Below are 27,233 nucleotides of genomic sequence, written 5' to 3'. Positions count from 1 at the left end.
AAAACCCTGCTCTAGATTGCCACCTGTTGTCATGCAATTTGCAGTAATGTAATAATCTGTCACATTCTGTTAAATTTGGTTGAAATTGGTTATGAGTTCTAAACTACCTGGAGAAATTGTGCCAGGCAGACAGAAGGACAAATGCTTGTTCAAGTAGCATAATTACATAGGCTTTCTTTTCTCAGGAAAAGGACTAGAAATTGCACGTGACAAAATAATTCTTTTTGAAATTGTCTCTTCAGAGTTTAGTCACAAATTGGTAATGTAATTATTTTAGATTTTTCCTTCTATCTTCTGTATCGGTTTTAGGCAGATATATGTTTCTATATATTACTCACTGCATTTGCACATTCTAATGTTTTACTTCAAAACGTGACAGATGTTAACACACTTGAACAAAAGCATTGCTAAACATCATTATGTGAACATAAATTTTAAAGTCAGTTCTTTCCAAGCTGGCAGTCAGGCCCTGCTCTTCTTAACCACACACGTTTGATGACTTCCAGACTATCAGTGATGATGACTACTATTTTGTTCTGAATCCTCTTCTCCCTCTGCGTCACATTCTTCCCTTCTGTTGTTAGAAAATGAATAATACTTTATAGATTAAAAATAAATCAAAGGTAGGAAACAACGATTAAGAAAGAGTTTTCTAGTTTTCCAAAGGAAGAAGTCACTCAGAGAATTCTGTGGGATCTGACAGTTCAACGTTACAAAAAGGCGCAAAAGGCAGTGAATGTAGAGTTGACGAAGTCTGCAGATGGCACAAAGTATTCAGGATAATCAGCTGGAAAGCTGACTGAGGAAGGTTGCTGAAGTATTGCACAAATAAATTATAAAATTACAGAAAAAAATAGCTTAGTGCAAAGTGCTTGTGTCTAGTGTTGGTAGGAAACTAATCCTAATAGCGATACATACGGTAACAGAGAATCTTTTGCCACTAAGGAATAGGCTCTTAAAAGATATTGTAGCTCAAAAGAGTCCAAAAGAAAAACAGAATTGGTATAAGGCATTGGGAAAGGAGCCAAAACCAGAATCATTATAATTTCAAGTAATACAATACTTGTATTGCTTGTACACTACAACGTGTACAGACAACAATGTACAAGTGTACATCGTTTGTACGCTTGATTACTACATGAAATTCTGGCCATGCAGTGGTACTATTGTATCAGTTAGAAAAACTAGAAAAATTCAATGAGGTCATTGTGGAATGGTTTTGGTATGCAAAGAAAAAAAACAAACTTGTCTCCTCAGATGACTGAAGTATGAAAACTGAGGTGAGTTATCATAATGGTGTGTAAGACTGCAGGTTTTTTTTGTTTGTTTTGTTTCTTACGATGCCAGAATGAAGCCTAATGGGAAAAAAAGGAAATACTATTTTATACAATATGCAACTCAAGTGTAACATCCTGCCCAAGTAGTCAAAACCATAGAACTGTACGTTATTTTCCCAGTTCCTTTACGGAGGGAATATTCAATGATGTTATTAAATGTGAATGATGTCCCCACTGGTCAGGGGACTTATAAATTGCTGATTGCGGGAGTTCATTTCTTCCTTAAGCCTGAACTACCGCCATGTGAGGCAGGTTCACTGGCCAGTTGGACCTTCAGTTGGGGCTTCGCACCCAGCGTGCTACATGAGGGAAAATGGGATGACGAGGAAGGAAAAGCTGCCTCTGGCTATGGAAACTCCATCCTCGGCTCCTCCCCGCGGGCTGAACAGTAATCCCCTCCTTCAGTCCCATCAGCGGAGGCCCGGAGAATGCGCGACGCCCCCACCACAGACACTTTCCGCGCCCAGCACCCACGCCGGTCCGGCCGCCATTTTGGGAGCCAAGGCAGACGAACTACATCTCCCAGCAGGCCCGGCGCCGCGGCGCCATCTTGCCCCTTCGCTCCGCGGGGCAGTTCGGGCAGCCAGCGCGGGCGGTGAGCGGGGCTATGGCGCTGTTCCCGGCCTTTGCCGGTGCCGCGGAGCCTGGGGAGACCTCAGCCGGCAGCAGCGAAGGCTCCAGAAAAGGTAAAACCTTCAGGGAACCCTTCCTCCCGGCAGCGCTCCGCGGGGAAGCCCTTCCGCTTCCAGTGGCCGCCGCACGGAGCTTCCTGCCCCGACCACAGGCCCGGCCGTGAGCGGCACCCTGGCGGGGCTGGGCTGGGTGTAGGGTCCCCGGGGAGCCGGAGACACGGCACAGGAGGTCCCCGCCTGCTAGGCCCGCCTCTGGGCGCGCTGCTGCACGGGGCGGAGTGCCCTCACCGCCAGCTCCTCCCTCCCCTGCGTGAGGCTGCGCGGTTCGAGGGGAGGCTGAGAGAAACTTAGTACGCGCTGCCGCTTCCAATAAAGTTATCGTATTGCTGAACAAAGTGCCTTTTTTTGCGGTGTAAATTTGGAGAGAACCTGAAGTAGGGACGCCTGAGGTGTGGGCGGGGTGTGCGCGGGTTTGTTTCCAGCTGTCTGCTGGAGGCGTGGCTGTGGAAACGCTCGTCCTGGGGAAGGGTGTGCACGGCCACGGGTGTGGTGGGGAAGGTGGGGTTTATTTCATGCAGTAAATTATTATTATTCTCTTATTCTCTCTCTCCAACCCTCCCCCCCCCCCGGAGCCTTATATAACTTAGAAAAGAATAGAGTTTTCTCAATTTCCGTATTAAGTCAAGTTATAGTTGTAAAAGATAATTTTGGGAACTTTATGACTGAAAATATGATTCAGCTTGATCTTTTGACTGCCATGGTTGCTGTGTAATGAGTTATGCTTTTATTAAATGAGCAAAGAATGCTACGTGGTGTATTGAGAAACTCTGTAAAGTATGCACTCAGTCACAACATGCATTAATTCTACTGGGAGGTGTTTTGAACTATGTTTTTTGCTTACCAGCTTCCACTGCCCTTGCCTGTCCTCTAGACATCACAGCAACAGAAAACTCCAAGATAATTTCTGGCATAAATTTCTTGTGTGTTTGGTCCAGTCGTTATGGTGAGTTTTAGAAGCTTTTAGGAATACACGCTGGGGTATATTCTTCCCACCTCCTAGCAAGTTGTGCATTTTGCCCTGATGGCATTGCACCTGTTGATACTCAGCGTGCCAGTACAGAGATGCTTTAGCCATGTTGGGGAGCCTTTCTGGTAACGGCACTTGGTACAGGGAACAGTGGACATAATAATATCCCAAATTACAGCTTCTAGGAAGAGGAGCTGCTGTGCCGAGCAGGTGTACAGTAATGTTGCTCTAGTAGCGAGGCCTTTGCTTACATTTTAAAACTGGAAGTAGAGCCTTCAGGTTTGTTATGCAGTCTGTGTCACCACAGACCATCTGTCTGGAAGATCAAGTTACACAGAAAAAGATGTTAAGATGTACTTTCAGATTTAGATTGCAGTTTTAGCATTGTTTATGAGATATGTTTTGGTCTACTAGAAGCTTTTTATTTCAGAATTATTGACAAAACTTTAAGGACCACCTTTTGTTCAATTTGTTTTACGCAATTTTGTAGTTTAACTATTGCATAAGTTATAAAAATTAAGTATTAACTCAGAACCACATTAATGGTGGCATATATCAAATTTCACACGTTCAGCTTGTGAGAACTTGATGGACAACTTTGGTATCTGTCTGATAGATGACTCTCTTTCCTCAGAGCTGAGATGAAGCCGAAGTCCATCATAATACAGAGATTACCGAATATGTGTTTTTTAACAGGATATGCAAGACTGGGGTGCCTTGAGCAGTTGTTCAGGACAGCTTTGTAGGTTTATCATAAAATTTTCGGTAATAATGTAAACGCTCTTGTCATATTTAATTCTTCTGACCTCTGTCTAATATTCTTACAAACTTTAATAAATCATTTATAAATATATGTGCTGTCTGAAACAGAAGTATTGCAGTACACTCATTCTATCCTGCTAGAATGCTGAGCTGCAGCCATCTCTAGAGCGCAAAGTAATTTTGTGTATAGTTTCTTACAGTGATATTATCAGGTTTAATTACTTTTTGGTAAAAGATAGATGACAAATTTGTCATTAGCCATACTGAACAGAGCAATGGTAATAATTAATCCCCCTGACAGTAGGAAGCATTATGCACAGCACAGCATTGCCTACGATCTAAAGTATTCTGTAGTTAATGTGATACAGTGATTTTAGCCAAAAGCACATTTTCAACATTTGGAAAGGCAACTGAAGGTCTTCATAAAACTCTTAAAAATGGCCCTTAGATATGCACTATATATACTTATATATATATAATATTTATATATATATATATATATATATAACTTGGGAAGGTTTAAAAAAGTGCCATCAGTTTACTTCTACTCTTGTGCTCATTAATACAGATGGAAGAATGGAAGAATATGTGCATGCATATTATTACCAAAAAAATGTATTTTATTTTCTGTAAGAAACATAGATCTGGTCTGTGAAAATAGTAAACTTCTTAGATGTCTGACAAGAAAAAAGAACAAAATGGTAGAATTTTAAAGTTTGGAATCTATTTTGATATTTGTCTCCACCTGACTGATTCACTGGAGCTTTGCAAGGAGATTTGGACTTGCATATTGCATAATGGAAAAATTTGTTCAGTTCTTTCCAGAGTATCAGGTCAGTTTGATTAAATTGTTCAGAAAACACTGTAGTTGGAGAATTCTAAACATTGCACTGGTGTGTCCACAGAGGCATATTGGCTGTGCTAGGGGGGTTTGTTCTTGCAGTGTGATTTTTCAATATTTTAAAAATGCAATTTGATTTCATCTGCTCAAGTAGAACCAAGCTTAGGCCATCAGGGGATTAATGTTTATGACTTCAGTTCTCAAGGTGAGATTTCCTGTGAGGCACTAAAACAATAATTTGAACTTAAAAATAAACGTTACTCTGCTTGTGCTTACTGCCATAAGCATACTGTACCAGGTTTAGTGAGGGACTTCACATCTGTAGGGGAATAACAGATACTTGCAGGTGAAGTTAAGTCAAAATAAAATCTTAGAAGTTTGTTAATAAAAGTTAATGGTGATAGTACATGTTATTTTGCTATATTTAATGCAAATTTCCTATGGAAATCATTCTCGTGCATGCTTGCCGTGCACCTATCTGCCAGCCTGCTTCCTCAATATCTCTCTTCCCCCTCAGGAGTTTTAACCCTTTCAATAAAATTCATTGTGAATGGGAGAGAAAAGTCACAAAAATAGGGGTCTGTTAAAATCTGCACTTGCTTAGAAAACATAAATCTAGGCAAGTGGCACTGTTGAGAGAGGCTGTAACGTGAATTGAACTACTTGGCACTGAGCATATGCATGTTAGCCAACTAATAAGCATCTTCACAGATCACACTGATACAGCACAGGCTGCCTCTTGCCCAGCTGATGGTGAGGGGATGTGGGAAAGCAGCAGGGACTGGAGAACTCTGATAGTTCCTGAAGCTGCGGCAGTGGGAGAGAGTGTAAAGGATTTAGGGGACAACTCAGAAATCCAGGCTTCATTCTTTTGTAAGCTGTGAGATTAATTTATTGACTTCTTTTGAGGGAGGAAAGTGAAAATTTTGCCAACTCCCTCTTTATTTAAAAATGTGGTTCCTGTCTTAGATCAGCCTTTAAAGCAGAGCAATATAAATATAACCACTTCCTACTCTTCTGCCAAATCAAGTATAAGCTCTGTTTGAACTGACTTGTAGACTCCAAGCATGTTTTGTGCCTCGGGGAAATTTGTATGCTTGATCAGCCCCTGTTTTTATTGTCTTCTAAAGCAGCTGAAGCTTTACTACTTTCTTTGTTTAATTTCTTCTCTGTTCATTTTGTCAATGTAATCAATAATGCCATTTTAAAAAGTAATGTCTCTGTGGGTTTTTATTTTTCAATTCTTAAGACTGAAGCTCCTAGTCCTGCTAAAGATCCATATCTTCATTTGGAAGTTGCTTGGAATGTAGTGCCTTAACGCTCGAGGTTATAAAATTTAGCATACTTGTTGTATGCAGACGTTTTTTTTCCTATTTTGGGCTGCTCTGTATCTAAAGTGTTTACATGGTCAAGTAATATTGTAAAATGCATTATCTGCATTAATCTTTGGAGGACCAGATACTATGCTCTTGAAATTGACGAAAAACCTATTTTGAGATGTACAGCATGTTAGAAGATGTTAGGTCAAGATCTTAAACATGTCTTAGAAACTAATGGTCTGGATCTCCTAAGTCTTTAAATCTGAATTTCATCACCAACAACTCTGTATGCTTAAAACAATTTATTTAACCATTCTGCCTTAGCTTAGTCTTTTTTTCTGAAAAGCTTAAGCCAGTGTTTTATTAAGAAATGTCACGAGTATTGGTATTAATGTATTTCAAGTGGTTTTGAAGCATAGTTCTTCATTCAAATCAATACAGAACTACCTTACAACAAATTAATTTCTGCCAAAATAAATAACGCTAGTAAATGACTTATTACACATTGCAAAGTGAAACAGTAATTTATCAAAAAAGCTCAAAGGCTTATGGGTGATACTATGCAAATGAAAACAAAGATATTTTTGTAAGGGTATTGAATTTCTCCTTTATTTCTGTAAATGAATAAAAAGCCTTATGCACAGATTGGTTGTATTTACCTGAATCTGGAGTGCTTGGGACTGATTAATCTCTGAATTTGTTTGGGTATAAGGAAGATGGAGCGTAACCAGTAGAAAGGTGTGGTAGGGTTACAGTTTATTCCCGCATTCCTTTACATCGCTTCTTCAAAACCAAAATGAGCAGAAATAATTAAATATATGGAAGATAGCCATTTTTAAATCAGCATCATATTTAATAAACATAAGGCAGCACCCTAGCATGTGACATTTATTGAATTAACTCAATTATGCAGTTATCAGGTGTAGGAAGTTACATAAGTCTTGTGTGTTTCGCATATGGTATGGTTACAGAATTATCCCTGAGAAACGTTTTGGGATTTCATGAAAAAAGCTAAATAAAATTCTTGTAAGAAGTAATTCTGATTCTTGGTTGTTTCTTAATACATGTCTTGCAGGATTGAAATGCGAACTTATTATTGCAGAACGCTTTATTCCCCAGTAGGGGGAATAATGATTTTGATAGGCAAGTCACATGTTGCTTGGATATTAGCCAGTATAAATCTTTCCCCTTTAAGCTCACCAAAAGTTTTGGTTGAATGCTTTGTGGTGGATTTATAGGTTTAGAATCAGACACACATATTTAAGATGAAGGGGCTTGTGCCACAGTGGATTAATTTAAATTCAACTGAATTAAATAATAGGTTTTTATCATGTTTTAAATAAGTAAGAATAATGGTTTTAAGGTCTTGATTGTTATTGTAACTTGCATTCATGTATTTTAAGTATTTCCCTGGAAGGAAAAAATAAAAAGATTCTGGTGCAGATTTGCAACTCTGTGTGGTAGCATTTAGCATAGGTGTGGTGATTCCATTGCCAGGCACACGGATACAATCATATGCATACAGATTAGACAGATGAATTTTTATCTTTCCCTCTACATCTTACATTTTGGTAATGGAAGCATGATGCCTGGCGGTGCTCTGCAGTGTGCTGCCTCGAGCTCTTCTCTGTGCAGAGATGGAGGCATGGCCCAGCGAGGGCAGCCCTCCCCAGGGGTGCTTGTTCTTTGCTGGCTAGGGCCAGCTCTTGGGAAGTGACAACTGGAGCTTTGCTTGATTATATGTACTTGATGAGTTTATCTTAGGTTAGCAAACTGTTCTACAGCCTGCTCCATTTTAAATCCTTTTGTGGACAACAGAGACACGAGACAGAAGAAAGAATTTTGGTATGAAGAGATATTTCTGAAAGAAATACTTTTGAAGGAGGAGAGATGTATGGCTTGGCAGACAATGAGTTCATGCTATTTAAGGATTAGAGGTCAGCGTGGTCAAAAGCACAAAGACAAGAATGTGACAGGAAGAACAGTGAGGCAAAAACGGTTGTGAAGAGCATGGAGAATGGGCAGGGAGACAAAATTTGTTTCTTTTGTTATCTCCCATGGAATGGCACCAGAGAGGCTGCTGATAAATTCTGTGCTTATGCAAAGTAACAATTTCTGTTTAATGTAAGAAAAGTTCACACACTTAAGTTTTCATAGAGATTTCATTTCTAGAATTCTTTCATAAAAGTTTTAATATTGGTAAAATTAGGTCAAAAAGTCCACTTTCTACAGCCTGTCAACATCTGACCTCATCTGATAGCTGAAATGGTTGTCATCTCGATGCTAAATGCTGATTAACGCATCAACATGAGCATCAATTAGCCTTTTCTCATGCTGCATCCAAGAGTAATGGTATCTCAGTGGTTAGAGAACTGAGAATCCAGTGCTGCGTTTTGACCTTGTATAAAACACTTGACTATTCTTATCAGTAATGGGTGTCCCTATCAATAAAATCGTGTTTAAAATATTTTCCATGCAGCAAGTAAAGTACATTTTGTAATTTCTAAATTTACATATGTTGCATTTCATTCATTACCTATGTTTCTTAAGTAGTTATGTCCTGTATTTTTTTCAGTTATACTAAGTTAGAGTCCTTATATGTTAAAAAATTAATATTGGAAAGAAACTTTAGTAAAAAAAAGTATATAGCAGTATATGAAACGTATTACCTGCTTTCAGAATGAACTTCTAAGTATTGCTACACAGTGTCTTAAAAGCTTATATTGATGTCACAGGAAAATCCCAGCTCTTAAATATTTTACCCAGTTGAAACCTATTGTTCTGCTAAATGGAAATTTCATGGACTGCTCTCCAGTGTGCTCAATTCTTAGATGACTCAGTGACATTTGCTGCAAATTTAACTGTCTGCTGACTAGATTAACACCTAACTTTAAAAAATACAGCAAGCTTATTTGTACTGGTCTCACACTTCTCTTCACCTGCAGACCTGGACTGGCTGAGTAACCCAAGCTTCTCTACAGAAGATGCACTGTTAGTGCATCAACGCACAACAGAAATTGCAAATTCTACCCCTGGAAAATCACCACTAATAAGGTAGAATATACTTCAATATCTGTTTAGCTTCTTTTTTATGTCCTGCTTATCTTTTGTTATGTGAGAGTAAAATCAGGAGCTTTTAGTGCTGCTTTTCATTCCACTGTTCACTATTTATAAAGGCCTGAGCTGAGTCATATATAAAAGTATGAATAATGCTTCCATGTCCTTTAACTTAAAATAATGAGAAATTATACTTATATAATTACATTCAAATTTTCTTTTTCTCACAGCTACATTTAAATCATTGTTATTTTGGCAGGGAAATGGAGCTGAGTGATGATGATTCTTCATTAGCTTTTGAATGTCCTTAGTGACCCTTGAAATAATGTAAAGATTAAGCATCATCTTTGTGATTTCTCTGTGAAAACCATTTATGTCAACCATTTTGCAGCCAAGTACAGGATTTTTTTTTTTTTTTTACTTTTTAAAAACTATTTGAAGACGTGAATTAATGAGATAATACCTGTATCAAGTTTTGCAGCAGTGTAGAACGTGCTGATCACTGAAGAGGCTGCTTATATTCTTTTCACAAATTTAAAAATATTCAATTTTACAAATGTTCTGAGCACCACATTTGCTGAAGAACTGGTTGATTTTAATACCTTCACTAGAACAGTTGCTGTACTTGACATATCTAGACTATAACTAAAACTGAATAATTAATATAATCCAGTTGCAGTTGCCAAGTTTGAAAACTTAGTCATGTTTAAATTGAAATAAGCTCCAGTGTTTATGTTGACTGTTGGTGGCAGCAAGACAGGATGTCTTTATAATAAAAATCATAGTTGAATACATTGTTTCATATACTTACGTTTACATTTACATATATTGTTTAAATGAAATGCCATGACTGTTCTATTTATCATTCATATATTCTACTTTTATTGTCACTAAGGAATTTACAAATTACCCTTCAGATAGAATGATCTAATAAACCCATCGTATTTAATTAACTTTTGAAAAAGAATGTCAAAAATTCTTTCTTTCCTATTACTGGGGTACACTCTCATTTCAATAAAAACTAATTAATATAGTTAAGATAGTTGATTGTGGTTTTTTTTCACTTTTGCTTGTTTTTAAGACATTTTAATGGGTTCTCCCAAGCATTCTTTTTTCTTCATACTTTTATATAAAGGCACTGGTTTGTGTTCTTTTTAGAGGTGCTTTGCTTCTGAAACAATGCATTTCCTTTTATTGACTCATTAAGAACACAGAGCCTTGTTGTTCCACTCTTAGTGTGATCTCTGAATAAGTCACTTGTCTGTCACATGTAGTGTTTGTTATTACTTTTTATTATATGATATTTATATAATGTTACTACATTTTATTATACGATAGCATTAATTCAGTAGTCACCAAAAATTGTTCCTTAAGAAGTAGGATTTGAATTTCTAAGCTGGAAGTGATTCTGAAAATACTTTTTTTATGTGAATCATAATGAAACAAGGAAAAGGTACAGATTTTTTTTTTTCTTTGCAGGTCATCATGAAAGGTGACCATTTTTTTAGCTTGACCTAAGTTGTCTCCACAAAATTGTTACAAAATTTTATCAGCTCATTTATTTTCTTTAATTTGGTGGTGATAACGGATACTTGCACAGATCCCACATCAAAATGTCTTTGACAATTAAAAATTTAAGACTGTTTTTCAGCAGTTCTGGAAGCTGAGAAAAATATAGTTGGTATTCACTGTGCAGTTCTACTATATATTACATTTTATGGGTTGCTGTTAACTCTCTTGTCCAGAAAGACAGGCAAGGTAAAAGTAAAGGGTAAAATGTTTATGAGCTTTCTTACAGTAATACCTTTTTACAGTTCTACTACTCATATATCTAAGTATATATAGATAGATATACTTGTTTCCAAGCAGGACTTCTTCAAGATCAGAGCTGTCAGGGGAAAGTGATTCAGATGAGAATCTGAAAAAGTCAAGTAAGAAAAGGAAAAAGAAAAAGAAAAAGCATCACCACTATAAGACAAAAAAGAAAGCCAAAGGGGACTCCAGTAGCAGCGAACCAGACTTGGACACTAAGCACGTCAAGGACAAAGCGACAGCAAGTGGCAGAAATCGCGAAAAGGAAGCAGCAGCAAAGTATGTACTTATTAATACTATGCAAAATGTAAATTTGTTGTGTGTGTTTTTTTTTTTGTTTTTTTTTTTTCTACTTGGCTCTTCAACTTTATGAATGAGATTCTTGCCCCTGGTGTGTTTTTCTAAGCTTCAGATGATGAACTGTTAAATCAGTTCTGAGAAGCTGTGACTAAAATATTCTGCAAAATACTGTTCTTCAGAACAAAACGTGTTGTGGGTATAATTAAATACTTTAAAAGTATTTTGAGTACTTGTAAGCATCTTGTTTCCTATCATAGATCTTTGCTTTACTTGTAGAGTTTGGGTAGGGCTTGCATTAAACATTATTCTTAATTAGTGCAATAATACAGCTGTATTTGTCTTGTAATATAACTTCTTCCTCAGAGTTCACATTTCCTTTTTTCTTCATATTAAGACAAAGCTTATATTAGTTTAATATTTCTTTAATGTCCATTGATTTATTGCTATATGCCATGTGCTTCATACTTCTTACTCATAGTGTATCTGGGTGAGTATTTGAACAATGGGAATTGTTTTACTAGATCTTTTTTTGTTAGTTCTAGGAGCTCTAAAGTATAGTGTAATTACTGGAGGTATCATTTTTACAGGAAATAATAGGTGTCTAGTAACTAGCATGATCCTTGAGCAGTAAAAGAGGTTCTACGAACACATTGAGTATTCTGTTTTGGCAAACCACATACATAGTCATGTGTTTTTCTCAGTCTCTGGGTTTTTGATCTTTTCAGTCAAAGTGGCTCAATCTAACCGGCTGTGTAAGTCACCTTTCCCTGTTTCTCATCATGTTTGTCAGCTTGAGCAGCCATTTTGCCTCTCTCTGATTCTGCAGCTGCTCCTGTGGAAGGAATGAGGATGTGGTGACATTGAAGAACTATTGTTAAAGCTGGGTGTACTCCAGGCCATCTTTGACTTTTCCTGTATTTTCTACTTTTCCAAGGCAGATATTGCAAGAGCTGAGAGCACAGGTTCATAAGCACCTCCATATGCTATGGCCTCATAATACTACTGGTTCCCCGTGGAAAAGCAGCGGTGGTACCTTAGGAATTTCTGATGCCTCTTACCACAATTGTCTCCACCCGTACGAAGATTGTTGTTGGCTTTTGGCAGCTAAAGTTTACATAACTATAAGGAAGCACAGTAAAAATCATAGGGATGCTAAGACAATTTTGCTCTGCACAATCAGCCACTCTTGACCGTGCTGGAAGGGTGTGCAGGCTGTATGGGATGGACTTGTGCTGAACCTGGTCTGTTGGCTGTTTCTTAGACTAGGTTGACTTTCCAGCGCTTTGCACAAACAAAAGGGCTGATGTTCTTTCAGGGTGCCTATTTTCACTTCTCTCCATAAATTGTTAATCCTGAGGTAGTACTGAGTTTTTGGGAAAATGTTTCTGGAAACTGAACCACAAAGTTGCCAAGTGCAATAGGTCTTGTGAAATTTTTGAAAGCTTCTCAAGGCTTCTCAACCGCTAAGTTTCAGCTTGGAAATTCATAGTTACATGCAGTTCTCATGTAGGTGGCAATTTCTGCTTAAGTTCATTTATGTAACTGCACATAGTGCACATAGTTTTATCAAATGCATGGTTATAATTACAGCAAATCAACCTAACCCTCTTACAGATCATCTTCTTTCTTAAATATGGCATCTTACTAAGATGAGCAAATTTTTTTAGAAGTAATATATTGTTTTTAAATTATAGTTTATCAAGAAATTAATTGGTTAAACCTGGTTATTGTCTTTCAGTCCAATTCTTGGAAATGCAAGGAGTGTTTGTGTTCTATTTTGATGGCCCTATTGGGCTATTTCCAGTTGTTTCTTTCCCAGTGTTTGACTAACTTTGCAATAACAGATCGTGTACCATGACTTTGAGTAAATTCAATTATTATGAACTACAGAAATACAGTTTTTCATGGTTTTGTAAATGCTGAATATGCACAAATAATTAGAATGTACTTCGCGTTTTCTTCAGTCTAGGTGATAAAACATCAAATCTTACCAACAACCGCTTTGTTTGGCTTGATGATATCCAGGCTTTCACAGCAGAAACCTTCAGAATAGACAAGAAATCAGATCCTGCAAACTGGGCCTACAAATCCCTGTATCGAGGGGACATTGCAAGGTACAATATGTCGGTTTGTATTGGTTTTCAAGCTATCATGGAATCACTAATTCAAGATTCATTAAATTGAGACTGGTTGTGAAATGGTTGATATTTCACATTTTTATGAAGAAGATGAGAAAATATCTGAATAGCTTATTTCAAAATTAAGCTTTGCACTGGATGGAAATGTCATTGAAGACAGAAGATGCCATGAAATAATGGGAATAAAGTACTTTTTAAAAACATTCTTTACGTAGTAGACCACAGGCATGGGAACTTGTAGAACTGCCATCTGGAGGTGGCATCATGCAAAAGGGGCAGATGCAAAAGCATAGCTTCAAGGTCAGAAATCCCAGGTTCTGTTCCAGATGATCTCTGGGTCATTATACGTTTTGATCTCTTTATGGATCTTTCCCTGTGTGTAAAAGGGAAATGAAGGTACTGTGTTTTCCATATTAGAAATGTCAAGAGATCTACTTACTTGATTAGTTTGAGATTTTTGCAAAAAGTGCGAATACTTTCTTAGCAAATGGATTCTGTCTTAGATTGCACAGACGTGATACCAAAGGGTGTCTGTTTGATGCATTGCTACATGTCACATTGCTATAGATGAAATTGCATGTTCAACATCTTTAGTGGGTTACTGGTATTATGCTAACCCTTCAGAGCTTTTCCCAGCATTAACAGAGAAGTCCATCCAAGGGAGTTCACGCTGGGCTTATGTATTATGCATGCACACCTTCTTCTTCATTTTCTCAAGGAAAAGTGTTTACTGTGCATACTGTAATTATTTGTGGAGGAAGAGGGATTTATGGGTTTTATTTTTGTAGTATGTATACCTGTGCAGTAAAATTGCCTGGTTACAATCCATTCCACTTTTCTGCCAACTTTGGGTTGTCAGCTATTGTTTGAGATGAAAAATGTTATTTCAGCATTGCACATCACTGCCTCTGCCACTGAAACGACATTCTTGGTAATATTTTAAAATTGTATTTTTCTTTGTTAGTCCACAGGATTATTGTGGCCTTCATGAACCTGTTTTTTTCCCCTTCTAAATTACCAGATGAACAGCTGTTGTCTAATTATTCACTTTAGAATAATCTAATCTAAATAGCATTAAATAATGTTGTCTGTTGATCTTTGTCCAGGCATGTCTACATGGTTTAAAGCGATAGGAGGAAAAAATAATTTTTCTTCTGGAAGTAGGACGGCCATCGTTGAACTTAGAGAAAGTTTAAAATGATAGAAGTTCTGATGGCACTGCAAAAATAAATAAATTAAAGACTTAAAGAGAAATATCCCAATTTCTTAAACTTCTGAAGCTCTCTGCATATGCTATTTGGGTCAGTTTGAATTAAAGTACTTGTTTCATAGTTTCATACTTTCAAAAAGGAGTTATTTCCTACATGTATTTTAGAATATGTTTAATTGTATTTCTCCTTTTAAGATATAAAAGGAAAGGAGAGTCCTGTCTTGGCATAGATGCAAAGAAACAATGTATAACTTGGGACAGTCCTGCATCCCAAAAGAAGCAATCACAGAGGCGACCTGAGCGCTACTTTTCAAAGAACAATGTGAAGACGTTAAACACAGATGGGATTCCTGTTTGCAGTAAAAGTTCTCCATCTGACTCAGCTGCTTTTATACCAGTTTTCCAAGTGGAAAGCAGTGATCCTTCTGACACAACAGAGGTAAACCCTCTTGGGATTTATGATCCATCAACTACAGTGTGGCTACAAGGAAAAGGATACAAAGGTTCAGAACATGAGCCTGAAAATACCCAGCAGGCATTTCAGGAGTCTGGGATAAATGTTAACCCCATTCTAATGACAAAAGTGGAAGAATATAACAAGAAAGTCAGAGAAAACCCAAGAGATATTAATGCTTGGATGGAATTTGTTTCTTTTCAGGTATGTTTTTTGACAGACACGATTGCTCATTATTAAGTAATAAATACACAAACATTATATTTCAGTTTCCTTTTTTTAGGACTACATATCTTTTACTGGAAAAGAATGAACTGTTAATTCATTTTTTGAAATGTCAGCATTCTTCTCATGATGATTGTTCCTAATGTTGTTATGATCTTTGTTTTGTTTAAAGGATGAATTAATGAGAGGACCTAGCCCCTATGCAAGTATGGGAGAGCAGGAAGTAAGAAGAAAATCCCTGAAGTTAATCTTAGAAAAGAAACTAGCTATTTTAGAGAGGGCAATTGAAAGCAATCCAAGTAATGTTGACCTGAAACTTGCCAGGTTGAAGGTTTGCACAGAATTCTGGGAACCGCCAGCTTTGATCAAAGAATGGCAGAAGCTAATTTTCATACATCCCAATAACCCAGAGCTGTGGAAGAAATATCTTCTGTTCTGTCAAAGTCAGTTCAGTACCTTTTCTGTTTCAAAAATCAATGGGCTCTACGGAAAATGCTTGACTACACTGGCAGCTGTACAGGATGGCAGCATGGTATCACATCCTCCACTGCCAGGCACAGAAGAAGCTATGCTAGGTAAGAAAGATTCTTTCTCTCTTTTGTGGTATGGTCAGAAAGGTCTTCGTACGAGTTGACTGCATTCTCTGTAAGAACAGACTTTCCTATCTGTTATAGGAATTTTTTTTTCTCTTCAGAATGCTGGCATCTAGTTTTCTTAGCTGAGAATTGAAGCAGACATTCCAACCAAATATGGATGCAGCAGATGCTTCCCTTCCCCAGATGAGTTTGTGATACACCATCCAAGTGTAATGTCCTGAGTGGTTTACAGTACAAATGGCAAGGCTTAAGAATTGAAGCCTGCAGCCAAGAGAGGTGCTTTTAGCTTTGAAAAAGTGTTTTCAAAAAAAAAAAAAAAGTTTGGTTGTGATAGAAATTATCTCTTGTTCAAACGTTTTATTTTTAATTACTTTTATCTAGAAAAGAAAAGGGTAATGTGGAATTTTCGTGAGAGTCACCATTAATGTATTCAGAATTCTAAACTATAATACTATACAATTGTGCCATTTGCATTTATTGTATGCATTTATCTGCAAGTTAAAATTTATTATATAATTACGCCTGGAAGGAAAGTTAGTCAGATGGTTAGGATGCTGGACAGGATCCAGGCAAGAAACAGGTTTGTGCTCAGTTCTGGCACAGGCTTTCAATTTATTTGGAGCCAAATGAAAGCCATATCCCGTTTCAATTATGCTCCTCTGCCTCAAAGGGTCATTGTGATCATTAATCTATGGATACGCTGAGGAGGAAAATATTAGTGTCACTATGAATCTGGATTATTTTTCTTTTAAAATACATTTTAAAGCTAGAAGAGACTGTTATGCTGTAGTTCATGCTTATTCATCTGTGGCATAGTCCAAGAAATTTCTATTTTTGTTCAAATCTTGAAAGTGCTGTTGGAGCAATAATGCTATCTGTTAAGCAACATCCAGTCTCACTTTTAAGATTATGATGCCGATGCTGGGTTACAAAATAATTTCAGTTGTTCAGATCTCTTATAGTGGTCTTCTGATTCATTTTGGATTCAGCACTGGAAAATGTTCCGTAAAGGAGAAGTCCCCTACTGGCAGGTGGCTGTTGTACTGCCTGGTATCTTCTAATTACTGTCTTTGACTTCTAATACTTCAACCACTTTGTACATCAACCACTCAACCACAATGGATGTTTCTCAGGATAATTTTTTTTTTCTGCACAGAACGTATTTACTTGTTAAATGTTTTCTGAAAAAATCATTTTTCAGTAGGGTCCCTTTATCTAGTTTAATGCGTTACATTGATAGACAATTTTCAGAAAACATGCTTGTTGGCAAGTCTACCTATATAGGTGGTTGAAAAAACAACTCAACTTTTCCTCTGTTTCTGTTCACTCCTAATTTCTTCTTGTCCTGTATTAGCACTATAGTGAATTGTTTAGAAGCACTGTCAAGAACTTTTTTTTTCTTGTTTTTCTATCGTATCTTTCTCCACCCCACCCACACTTTAGAATTCAAATAATAGGAGTGGAGAAACTTCCAGGGAGGTCTTCTTGGTCTGATTTTTTTTTAATTATTTATTTTAGTTCCTCAACTATTTGTAATTCTTGAGGTAAGTTTGAACTAAGAAAATTACTTTTTTTTGTTAACATAAATTTACTAAGAGTTTCACAAATTAGGGGTAGCACTGTAGATGTTTGTAGGCTCCTATCATCAACCTTTGATAATGATCAAGTGTAAGAGCTAAGTTTTAGTGGTGGACTGTGCCATCTAGTGTTCAATTATGTGCATGATACTATCTGCTTCAAAACAGTATCAATATATTTTTTTAAATATTAAGTTTAAGAAAGTTGGTAAAAATGTATTTAAAATAATAGATCAGTCTTCAAACATTTTTATTTTGTAATATTTTAAATTTACTAGGATCTGTTAATGTAAAGCAAGTGAAAATAAGCATTCTCTACTTCTGCTGTGGAAAGGCAGTCCTGTTTTTCAAATTATACATACCGGTTGGGCAGAAAGGTCCATACCTTCTAGGTTCAGTTCTAGAGGTGTCCTAAGATCAAGGACCAAATAAAATATGTATGCATGTTGTTTTCAGCTTTTATATCACAAAGAAAACACTGATCTTTGCATTTCTTCAGATAGTTTTCTTTTTTTGTCATGCAGAAAGTCTTATGCTATTAATTATTTTTGGCCCCAGTTTGACAGCAAGTCCTGATGAGATACTCTCTTCATTCAGAACATTTTAATCAATGTTCATTAGTTAGAAGCTGATGAACTGGGAAGCAACAATTTTTTTCAGTGGCAATTGGATACCAAAATTGATGGAATAAGTGCCTAAACTGATTAAAATACTTTGGAAGATTCTATTAGGCACTTAGCACACTTCTTGTTGTTTAATGAGATTTCTGAAGGTATTTAAGTCTTTGGTGTCAGAAGGAATGACGGTGCAGGAAGATTAATCAAACGCTTAGTTTGTATATCTTAGCTGAATTCAAGTTTTTGTGTGCGCATATCTGATGTAAATCTGAATATGAGGAGTGAAGTGTTTGCCACTCAATGTAAAGAGATAAAATCATTATAATCAATTGATATAACCCTATGTAGTTGCATGTGTATATCTAGACACATACATACTTTGTTTAAAAACCTTCAAAACCAAAACAAAGCAGCATTTGAGTAACTATTTTCAAAACTATCAATGAATTATCTAAGTCTTATTTGTTGCAAAAATTAAGGTTATAATTTAAAGCACTTTGTCAAACAGCCGCTGTTCTGTTAACACTTGGAGTAATGGAATATCCCTGAAATGTCCTTGCATTGTCTAGTATTAGAGTTTGTTTTTTTAATAAGTTATTTCTCTAGCTCTTTTGTTTTGTCCTAAAATTGTCATTGCGAACATATTAATAGAAAATCTGAGGTTATTCTTTTCTGCATAAGCTGGGATTTGAGGCTCAGTGTGTAGTAGGGCTATGACATACCTGATTACAGAAATAATTTGTTGAAGAGCAAGGGACAGGATGATTTTCTAATCTCAGGCAGTAATGCTTTGGCCAAAAGACCAGACGTTCATAAAGGAAAATAAAATGGCATCTGTTTGGCACATTTAAAGTGGGAGGACTTGAAGTTATCTACAGACTACAATAATTTTGACATGCTTTTATGTCAGTTACGCCTATGTCTGGGATTTTAACACTGTTCCAGAACAATTATACTCCATGGCACTTCATGTATGTCTTTTGTATATTTGTGGGCTTTATTAAAATACTTAACAACAAAATTTCTTTGAAATAATAAAACTTCTTCCTTTTCTTTACAGCTATATTTATTCAGCAATGCCACTTTCTGAGGCAGGCTGGCCATTCTGAGAAAGCGGTGTCTTTGTTTCAGGCTCTGATTGACTTCACCTTCTTTAAACCTGACAGTGTAAAAGATCTGCCAACAAAGGGACAGGTAGCAATTTCCATTTAAATGGGTTTATGTCCTTGTGCATTACAGAGAATGCTGCAGCAGAAAAATATTGATGAATTTTAAGGACATAAGGAAAATATTTTGAATTGCAACTGACTTTGTGGCTCTTCAAGGTGGTGCCTGCATTGGAAAAATAGTTGTGGGTCCTGTGGAACTACATGCCAAATTGCTGCTGCTTCTGTGTATAATGGAAGTGCAATGACCAGTCATTTCTTGTTTTCTTTCTTACTAAAATGGCAGAGAAAATTCAGCTGGCTCACCAAAGTCTTGGTAGTTAGTGCTTTCCTGCTTCTTTTCCCCAAAGTTAAAAGTTTTCCCCAATATTAAAAATCCTTTTGTTATCCCCACCTTCTCCAGCATCCATTACTAAGACACTGTTTTATGCCCTCTAGATGCTGTTGCCCGCCAGTGGAGCAATCTTGTAGTTTAATATCAATGTCCTCTTAAAATGCCAAAAGTGTAGACTTTAATTATAATTATCATGCAGGATGGAAGACTTGGCATAGTTACACAAAAACAAAACAACAACAACAAAAAAGCACACGGTGCTACAGTCTTTTCAAATGATTGGAAGTGTAAGATTACCTGTAGTGTTTAAATCTATTAAGAAGGCAGGATGGAAAGGAACCTAAATTAAAAGGACAAAGTCTAGTTGGAAAGTGCAGTTCTTGAAAATAATAAGATGCCAGATTTACAGCTGGTGGAACATCTTTAATTCTTCCCTCTTATAGAATCATGACTCAGTTTTGAATTTGTTGTTTCCATACTGTTTTCACAGTTTACTTTCTCACTTTGTGTAAAGAATAAATCCATAAGGAGTAGAATTAGATTTTGCAGTTGCTGTAAACCCTGCATTTTCTCATACAGTGATGCTGATTTTTCTTAGAGTAAATTTTGTTGTTAATATTTGTATTTGAGTCACATCTCAATGTCCAAGCCAAGGTTTGGTACACAGCAGAAGCATAAAGTAGGAGAGAAATGGTTATTAGAGTGAAGTATACATAAAGCAGGGGAGGAATTGATAAATCTAAAGATGATAGATTGTATAAAGGCAGTGACAAAGTCAGGACTAGAACCTTGAACTTCTGATTCACTGGAAGGTGCCCTGAAGTTGTCGATCATCTGAAATCTGAGAAATAAAAGGCCTTACTGATCTTTACCTCTTGTCCTCAGTCCACTCACGATTATGTCCAAGTGTAGCATTTTGATTTGATTATAGGAGTATGACTGTCTGAATCATCATTCAGTTAATGAAATTCTTCATGGTCCCAGAAAAGATGGGAGGAAGGGAGAATTGGGTTCTGAAAGCCACACTATTGGGAACTTCAGATCCTTACCTTGAAGAATCTGTATAGGATATTTGGCACAAGAGTCTTCTGCATTCTGTAAAAGCTTAATACAATTTTAATTTTTGTTTGTTTTAAAAACAATCTTTATGTTAATGAGAAGAACTGATGACACTTGTGCTGTGCCACAAGCATAACCAAAGTACTCAGGTGTTGCTGCAGCTTCTGAAGTAGCATCTAACAAAATCTTTAGATACGGAAGCTGCTCCCCAGTAAGTGATTGTAGGGGTGTGGAAAACCAGTATTGATTCAGTCACTGTCTGTACAACAGTAAAAATTATTCTAAATATGTTTTGTTTTGGTTTCCCCTTCTGAAAAACAACAGGTGGAGTTCTTTGAGCCTTTTTGGGATAGTGGAGAACCACGAATTGGAGAAAAAGGAGCAAGAGGCTGGAGGGCATGGATGCACCAACAAGAAAAGGGTGGCTGGATTGCTGTTGACAAACCTGGTATGCCCGTGTCAATATGTGTAGTTTTATATCCATGTATTCTTCTAACCAGTTTGTTTCGAATGATAGAAGCTGTTTATTCTCATGTTTTTGCATACAAGTTTTCTAAAATATTTACCAAGATCAAGGAGAACTATATCACACTTGACAGGGAAAAATGTGTTTGAGTGTTCTATGTGCCATGTTGTTTATGGAATACTATAGCCTTTCCTAGGGATTAGAATTGAGGGAGAGGATGGCACATCCTCCACCCTGCTCTGGAAGGGCTACAGGTGTGAGTACTTGGTTGAGACCCATACCCATGTATTGAAGTGGAAGGAAGCTACCTTCCTTAAGACTCTTTCTGCGTATTGATACAGCAGGTGGGATTGTAGTATTTAGATGATAGTTGCCTAAAAGTTTCCAAACTTAATAATTCTGTTTCTGGGAGCATATATCTGAAAGAGTTCAGTTTCTTATAGCAAATAATACAGTAACAGTGAGAGGAAAACTTTCCCTTTCTCTCATTCTTGACACAGAATGAAGGAATTGCTTCTTCATCTGGCTGGAGTGCTTCTTGGATAGAGAACATGCAAAACTGAAGGCAGTTGTCTCAGCAAGTGATGCAGAAAACACCTCCTTGCTGTTTAGTGCCACCCTGTCCTCTCTTCTACAATGCTTCCCCTAATATCAAGAACTAGTTCTCAAACAAATGCAACTTGAAGGGAAGCAGGGGGTTGAAACAAGGTCTGACCAAAGATGAGCTGGCCCTGTTTTGCTGCTCCTGCTGAAGCTCCTTGCTAATGAAGCAAGTTTGGCTCTGCTTTTAATAAAGGAAGTGAGAAATGACCCTGTGCTTCCCATGTCCCTGGGTTAAGATGGAATTTACCTGCCCCTAAACTGAGGTCAGCACTTCCACTGCTGGTGACTGTGGCCATTTTGCTCACAAACTGAGAAGACTCATTATAGAGAAGAGTTGTCGGTCTTGGGCAGGTCCAGCATGTACGATAATAAAAGATGTTTAGATGTAGAGCTTAGTGATATAGTTTAGTGGAGGACTTGTTAGTGTTAGGTCACAGGTTGAACTAGGTGATCTTGGGGGGTCCTCTTCCAACATAAATGATTCTGATTCTGTGATATCAGTGCTTTTCCCCTTGGTATCTAGCTCAGAGGTTTGAAAAAAAAAACACCAAACTGACAGTCTTACAGACCTAATAAAAGATTACAGCTGAATCATTGGTTAGATTGTGGAAATGCTGTCACTTTTCATAGAGGAGTTGGCTAAATGAATGGCTATAAATCACCAGGGGAAAAAAAAAGCACAGTGAGTAAAAACATTGGTGCCAGCAGTTTATTTTACCTGAAATTTATATATTGTGAATTGGGAACGATTCATATAGTTAATGACAAATGTCAGGAACAAGATTTTGGAGATGGTGTAAAAATGGCATGAAAAAAATAGTGCAGGTAACCATACATTTTGATGATTTATATTTTTTCTGAGCCACAAGGAAGTCTCTACAATCTTTCCCTAAACATTAACTTAGAAGGGCTTATCAGTTACAGCAAGGAATTAATATATAGCTGTCACAGGAAACATACGCTAATAACATCTAAGTTTCAAAAAGGATTATCAGAAAAGTAGGATGAGATTAAACACTTATTTTTGTATGTGTCTAACTACATTAGTTGTTTCTGTTGCGTGTTGCTTAAAATTTTGAAAAATACCAGATGTTCTAAAGCAGCATTGTCAATCGTAGTTTGCAATGTTTAAACATTGTGATAATACTTTTTCAGAAGAATGTCGTAAATAAAATCTTTTATGCATATGAATGTTCATAGAGCAGATTTGAGATACCGTGCCCAGATATGAAGTGAAGAAACTAAACTGCATAAAAAGGTAGCTGCTGGCTCTTGGCTGTGGCTTGTAAACTGCTGTTGTTAAGTGCCCCACAGCCTGGTGAGGATTTACTTTTTCTTCTGTGATAAAGTTTGGGTGCTGACACCGATTCACTGGTTCAAACAGTTTGGAAACCTGCACTTACAGAGATGATGTTGAAACCCAGAACTATGATGTGGAAATTTTCAGCTGTTTTGTAAACAGATGCAATATTAATAAAAACAGACATTTTAAAAATAGTTAAATTATATGTAAAGTCTAGTCTTTGGATGTGGTAGATTAATTTTTCTTTAATAATAGTGTGTATGGGTGTTTTGATCTGTTTTTAGATGATGATGATGAAGAAGAGATAGATGAAGATGAAGAAATAAAGGATAAAACTCTTCCCAAGTGGCACATTTGGCTGGATATTGAATATTCTCGTGAAGCAAGACATTGGTTACCTTGGAGGCCAGACAAAACCAAAAAGCAAACTGAAGAAGACTGTGAAGATCCAGAAAGACAGGTCACTCTAATATAATAAAACAGGGGGAGATAATAAAATTACCTTTATGTTTGGATTCATTGCCAGCAGATATTTTCAGAGGAGTAATTCTTGTTTGCATTTGTTTGGAATTCAAAATTCACCTGAGGTTTTGTGCTGAGACTGCTGAAATCCATAGGAACCTCATGGTAAACTTTGGAAAGGGCTGTAGGTGAAAGGGCTATAGGTGAATAGCCTATCCTTGCTGTTCTATGATTTCTCTCATCTATATATGGAAATATCACAGGCTGTGTTTAAGATGATATCCGCATTAAATAAACAAAGGTTTTGTTGCCTGAATTTATCTTCAAGTCAGATATTTAGACTTTTTTTTTCCTTGGGAGATAGGTCAAGTCAGATATTGATTGGCCCTTTTAACACATTTTTATTTGAAAAATCAATGATATCTTTTTAGACTTTTATTGTGTAAGTTTTCTGTATGGGTCTCTGATAATCTAGAGCAAAGAAATCTCTCGAAAGCAAATTTACCATCTGACTGGGAAAATGCATTGCTTTTCCCTTAATATTTAATAGCAATTATCTTTATTAACTTCGAAAGCTTCTTTAGTTACATAGGTTTGTTCATTTTACTTGATTGCACAAATTGAGTTTTGATTTTTTTTTTTGTCTTAAAGGTGTTATTTGATGATCTCGGACCATCCATGATCCAGCTTTCTAATCCAGACCTTCAACATCAACTACTGTACTCATTTTTGCAATTCCTAGGAGTGCCATGTATAAGTAAGCTCTTTCCTCCCAACCTCTATATTGCCATGGATGAAAATAACATCTTTGACAATGTACTTTCCGATGAAAAGCCACTGACTTCTATTGATGTGCCACTGTCTGGATTCAACACTATTGGTCACATGGACACGATGCTAAGAGGCAGACAGCATATCGGCCACTATAAAGATGGAGAGGAGTTCATACAGAATGTTTTTCATGCTCTATACCTGCTGTTTTCAGGAAAGGAAAAATCTAACCTGTCCATTTGTTGGTTACAGTATGAAATATCTAAGGTAATGAGAAGTCTGCATATATCTGCTTTTGTGATGTGTGACTTTCTTGTGTCTTTATGTTTAATTAGAATAACTTCTCAGAAAAATTATGTCCTACAGGACTGAGTGTTCAAAGCAGTAAGTGTCAATTAAGATTGCCCTGGGGGCAAAAGAAAAAAAGGTAAAAAAACAAACCCTGTTCTTCAGTACATTTTATATAGAAGCATATTTTCATGTAGTAAAGTATTTCTTAGATAGTCTTAGATAAATGTTAACATATTGTCCACTACTGTGTGATACTTCATATGCTAGACAGGAATGGATGCAAGTCACTTTTTTTACAAGGTAAAGTGAGTGAGCCAAGAACTTTCATCAAAGTACTCTAGAAAGCACATAATCTCCCATATCATAATATGAGCACCTTATCAAGAAACCCACTGCTTCCTTTACAAGGTACTTTTGCAGTGTTATTGAAGGAAATAACACCTTATCACTTGAATCTGGATTTAAGTGAAACTGTTCTAATAGATGCCCACAAGACTTGAAGTTTGTCTTAGCACTTCAGAAAGTTTAGTGTTGTGTTTCCGTATGGAAAAGTTCCCTGCCTTTTGCCCAAACACCACCTGATCAGAAGATCTGTGAAATCTGCAGATTTTTCTCCCCAGCAGATTTCTGCTGTGAAAGCTACTTGGAGGTTTAATTGTGCTGGTCATAAGCTGCATCTAGCTAGATAAGAATTTTTATTTAGTACTTCTCAACCATTACAGCTTAGCAACTCCATTTTTGGATCAGTTGGCCTTTAAAACAAGTGCAATTTGATACTATTTAATGTCAGTGCCAGGCATGAGGATGATAACCCTGTGTAATTTGGGTATGTTGGAAGAAGCTGACAACAGGCAGCTCTGACAGCTTACGGTACTCAGTAGCAACAGCTCTGGCCAGTGGTGAAATATGGAACAATTTGAAAACAAAGGCAGTAATGAAATCAAAATGCTGTGAGGCTTGGCTTTTTTCTTTTTTTTTTTCCCTTTCTTTTTGAGAGAGGTCAGAAAAAAGAAATGTGTTCTATTTATTCTTCCTTGCAGGTAGTTCAGTGTCTCCAAACAAAAAACAAGAAGAAGCTGAAAGCACAAGGGAGGAAAAGTAAAAAATTGGCCAAGAATCTCCTTAAAGCACCTGACAACCGAAATGACCTTTCTCTCTGGAAACTGTATGCCTACCTAGAATGGCTGCTTGGCAACATCGATGATGCTAGGAAGGTATTTGACACAGCTCTGAGCACAGCAGAGACAGGAGGATTGAAGAGTCCCAAGCTGTGCAGCCTCAGTCTGCTTTATGCTCAGCTGGAAGTGGAACTACTGGAAAGCCTGGAAGGAGCTGTCACATCACGCGCTGTTCATATATTGACTAAATTGACTGAAAGTGGACCATATGTGCCCTATAAAGGACAAGTGTTATCTGTTAATGTCTTGAAAGCTCGTAAGACTTATGAGCATGCAGTGCAAGATTATTTAAGTAAAACACCGGTTTCTGATCGGGATCAGGTTGGTGAGTCTAACCAGCTGGTTAACTTGGTTGGTTGTTATGCAGTGTTCCAGTACTTGACTGTTGGGATTGATGCTGCGGTATTAATATATACACAGGCTTCGGAAAAGCTTCAGGTTCCTGCTCCAGAGAAATGTGAAAATACCGGAGCAAATTCTGGCATTCAAAATCTTCCCAGTGCTCTTGAAGCTGTCACACTGCTGCACACAAATTTACTCAGGTTCCACGTGAAAATTAGCGTTTATCCTTTGAATCCTTTGCGAGAGGCCCTAACGGAGGCACTGAGGCGATATCCTAGCAACCAGTCCCTCTGGAGGTCGTACGTCCACGTCCAAAGGAAGTCTCACAGTGCTAGCAAAGCACGAAGGTTTTTTGACGGTGTCACAAGGTCTACCAGCTCTTTAGAGCCGTGGCTGTTTGCAATCCAAGCAGAGCAGATGAGAAAAAAACTTACTGAGCATGTCCAGAGGTAATATCTTGCAGCTCCTTATGATGACCCTTTTCTGTCTGATCACTTAACAGAGGAGAGAAAATGCTGTTGTTCTTATTTTGCAGATGAAGATGCTATGACTAGGGAGGGTTATTTGTTCGAGACCGGACAGTGAGGTGGTGACAGAATCCTGAACAAAATTAAAGGCCTAGGTTATAGTCTCATGTCCTTTCTGCAGGCTCAAATTGTGTGTTGCTTGTGTTTGATTGCTCGGCTCTGACATCAGGATGGTACATGCTTCTTTACATGATTTTTAAATGACTAAGAGCCTGCTTAGATGGCCAGAGTAGACATGATGAGCTTAGAAACTGCTGCATATTAATATGTACAGCAAAAAGGAGTGTAAAACAGAGCTATATCAGTTTCTGGCTGAGCTCACTGCCCTACTTTACTCCTGTGTTGCAGAATACAGGGGTGGCAGATCTGTTTCCATAGTGAGTACTTGAGGGTTTGGTTTTTATATGGGGCTGTTGCTAGGTACAAGAGGCTGGAAACTTCCTGAATTTGTGGTGTGGTCCAGGCTGAGGTATTATGCTCCCAGGAAAGGAAAAAGGGGTAAGAGATATGAGGAATAGAGATGTGTTTATTCTTAAACCTCAGTCTCTTGTCAACCCATTGCTAGGAGCTACCTATGCAGTGCTACCTACATATCTACAATATTGGCATCCTGGTTCTTTGTGTCTGCACATAGCAACAGAGATTTCTAGGAAAATGTTATCTGGAGGCTTTACATAGCTATAAACGTACTATAATAGCACTTTATGAAATTATCAGTATACTTTAAAATGATGATATGCCCACCGCTTTGATCGTCACAGTCTGGCAGCAGGCATGCACTCATAGCAGGGACATTCCTGAGCTGTCAGGGTTTGTGATCCTAAATT

At 37.3% G+C, this 27,233-nt stretch overlaps 1 protein-coding gene across 3 annotated transcripts in view; it reads left to right on the top strand.

Annotated features, from left to right (window-relative positions):
* The first annotated feature begins 1,642 nt into the window (after positions 1 to 1,642).
* NRDE2 (NRDE-2, necessary for RNA interference, domain containing) overlaps positions 1,643 to 27,233 on the top strand; it is a 30,617-nt gene continuing 5,026 nt past the window's right edge. The window contains exons 1-11 of one of the 3 annotated variants that reach the window (XR_004751278.1): positions 1,643 to 2,023; positions 8,864 to 8,972; positions 10,842 to 11,066; positions 13,052 to 13,201; positions 14,631 to 15,093; positions 15,287 to 15,689; positions 18,965 to 19,098; positions 20,788 to 20,911; positions 23,120 to 23,295; positions 23,949 to 24,335; positions 25,400 to 26,328. Coding sequence is in view for 2 of the 3 variants with exons in the window: in XM_035327751.1 (XP_035183642.1) it covers positions 1,945 to 2,023; positions 8,864 to 8,972; positions 10,842 to 11,066; positions 13,052 to 13,201; positions 14,631 to 15,093; positions 15,287 to 15,689; positions 18,965 to 19,098; positions 20,788 to 20,911; positions 23,120 to 23,295; positions 23,949 to 24,335; positions 25,400 to 26,328 (3,179 nt within the window). In the remaining variant the exon portion in view is untranslated. The remainder of the gene's footprint in view (positions 2,024 to 8,863; positions 8,973 to 10,841; positions 11,067 to 13,051; positions 13,202 to 14,630; positions 15,094 to 15,286; positions 15,690 to 18,964; positions 19,099 to 20,787; positions 20,912 to 23,119; positions 23,296 to 23,948; positions 24,336 to 25,399; positions 26,329 to 27,233) is intronic. The other 2 variants (XM_035327751.1, XM_035327752.1) reach the window with 2 other exon arrangements.

Source organism: Oxyura jamaicensis, chromosome 5, assembly GCF_011077185.1.
Source record: "Oxyura jamaicensis isolate SHBP4307 breed ruddy duck chromosome 5, BPBGC_Ojam_1.0, whole genome shotgun sequence".
Taxonomy (NCBI): Eukaryota; Metazoa; Chordata; class Aves; order Anseriformes; family Anatidae; genus Oxyura; species Oxyura jamaicensis.
The sequence above is the reverse complement of the archived record's forward strand: the minus strand, read 5'-3'. Positions and strand labels throughout refer to the sequence as shown.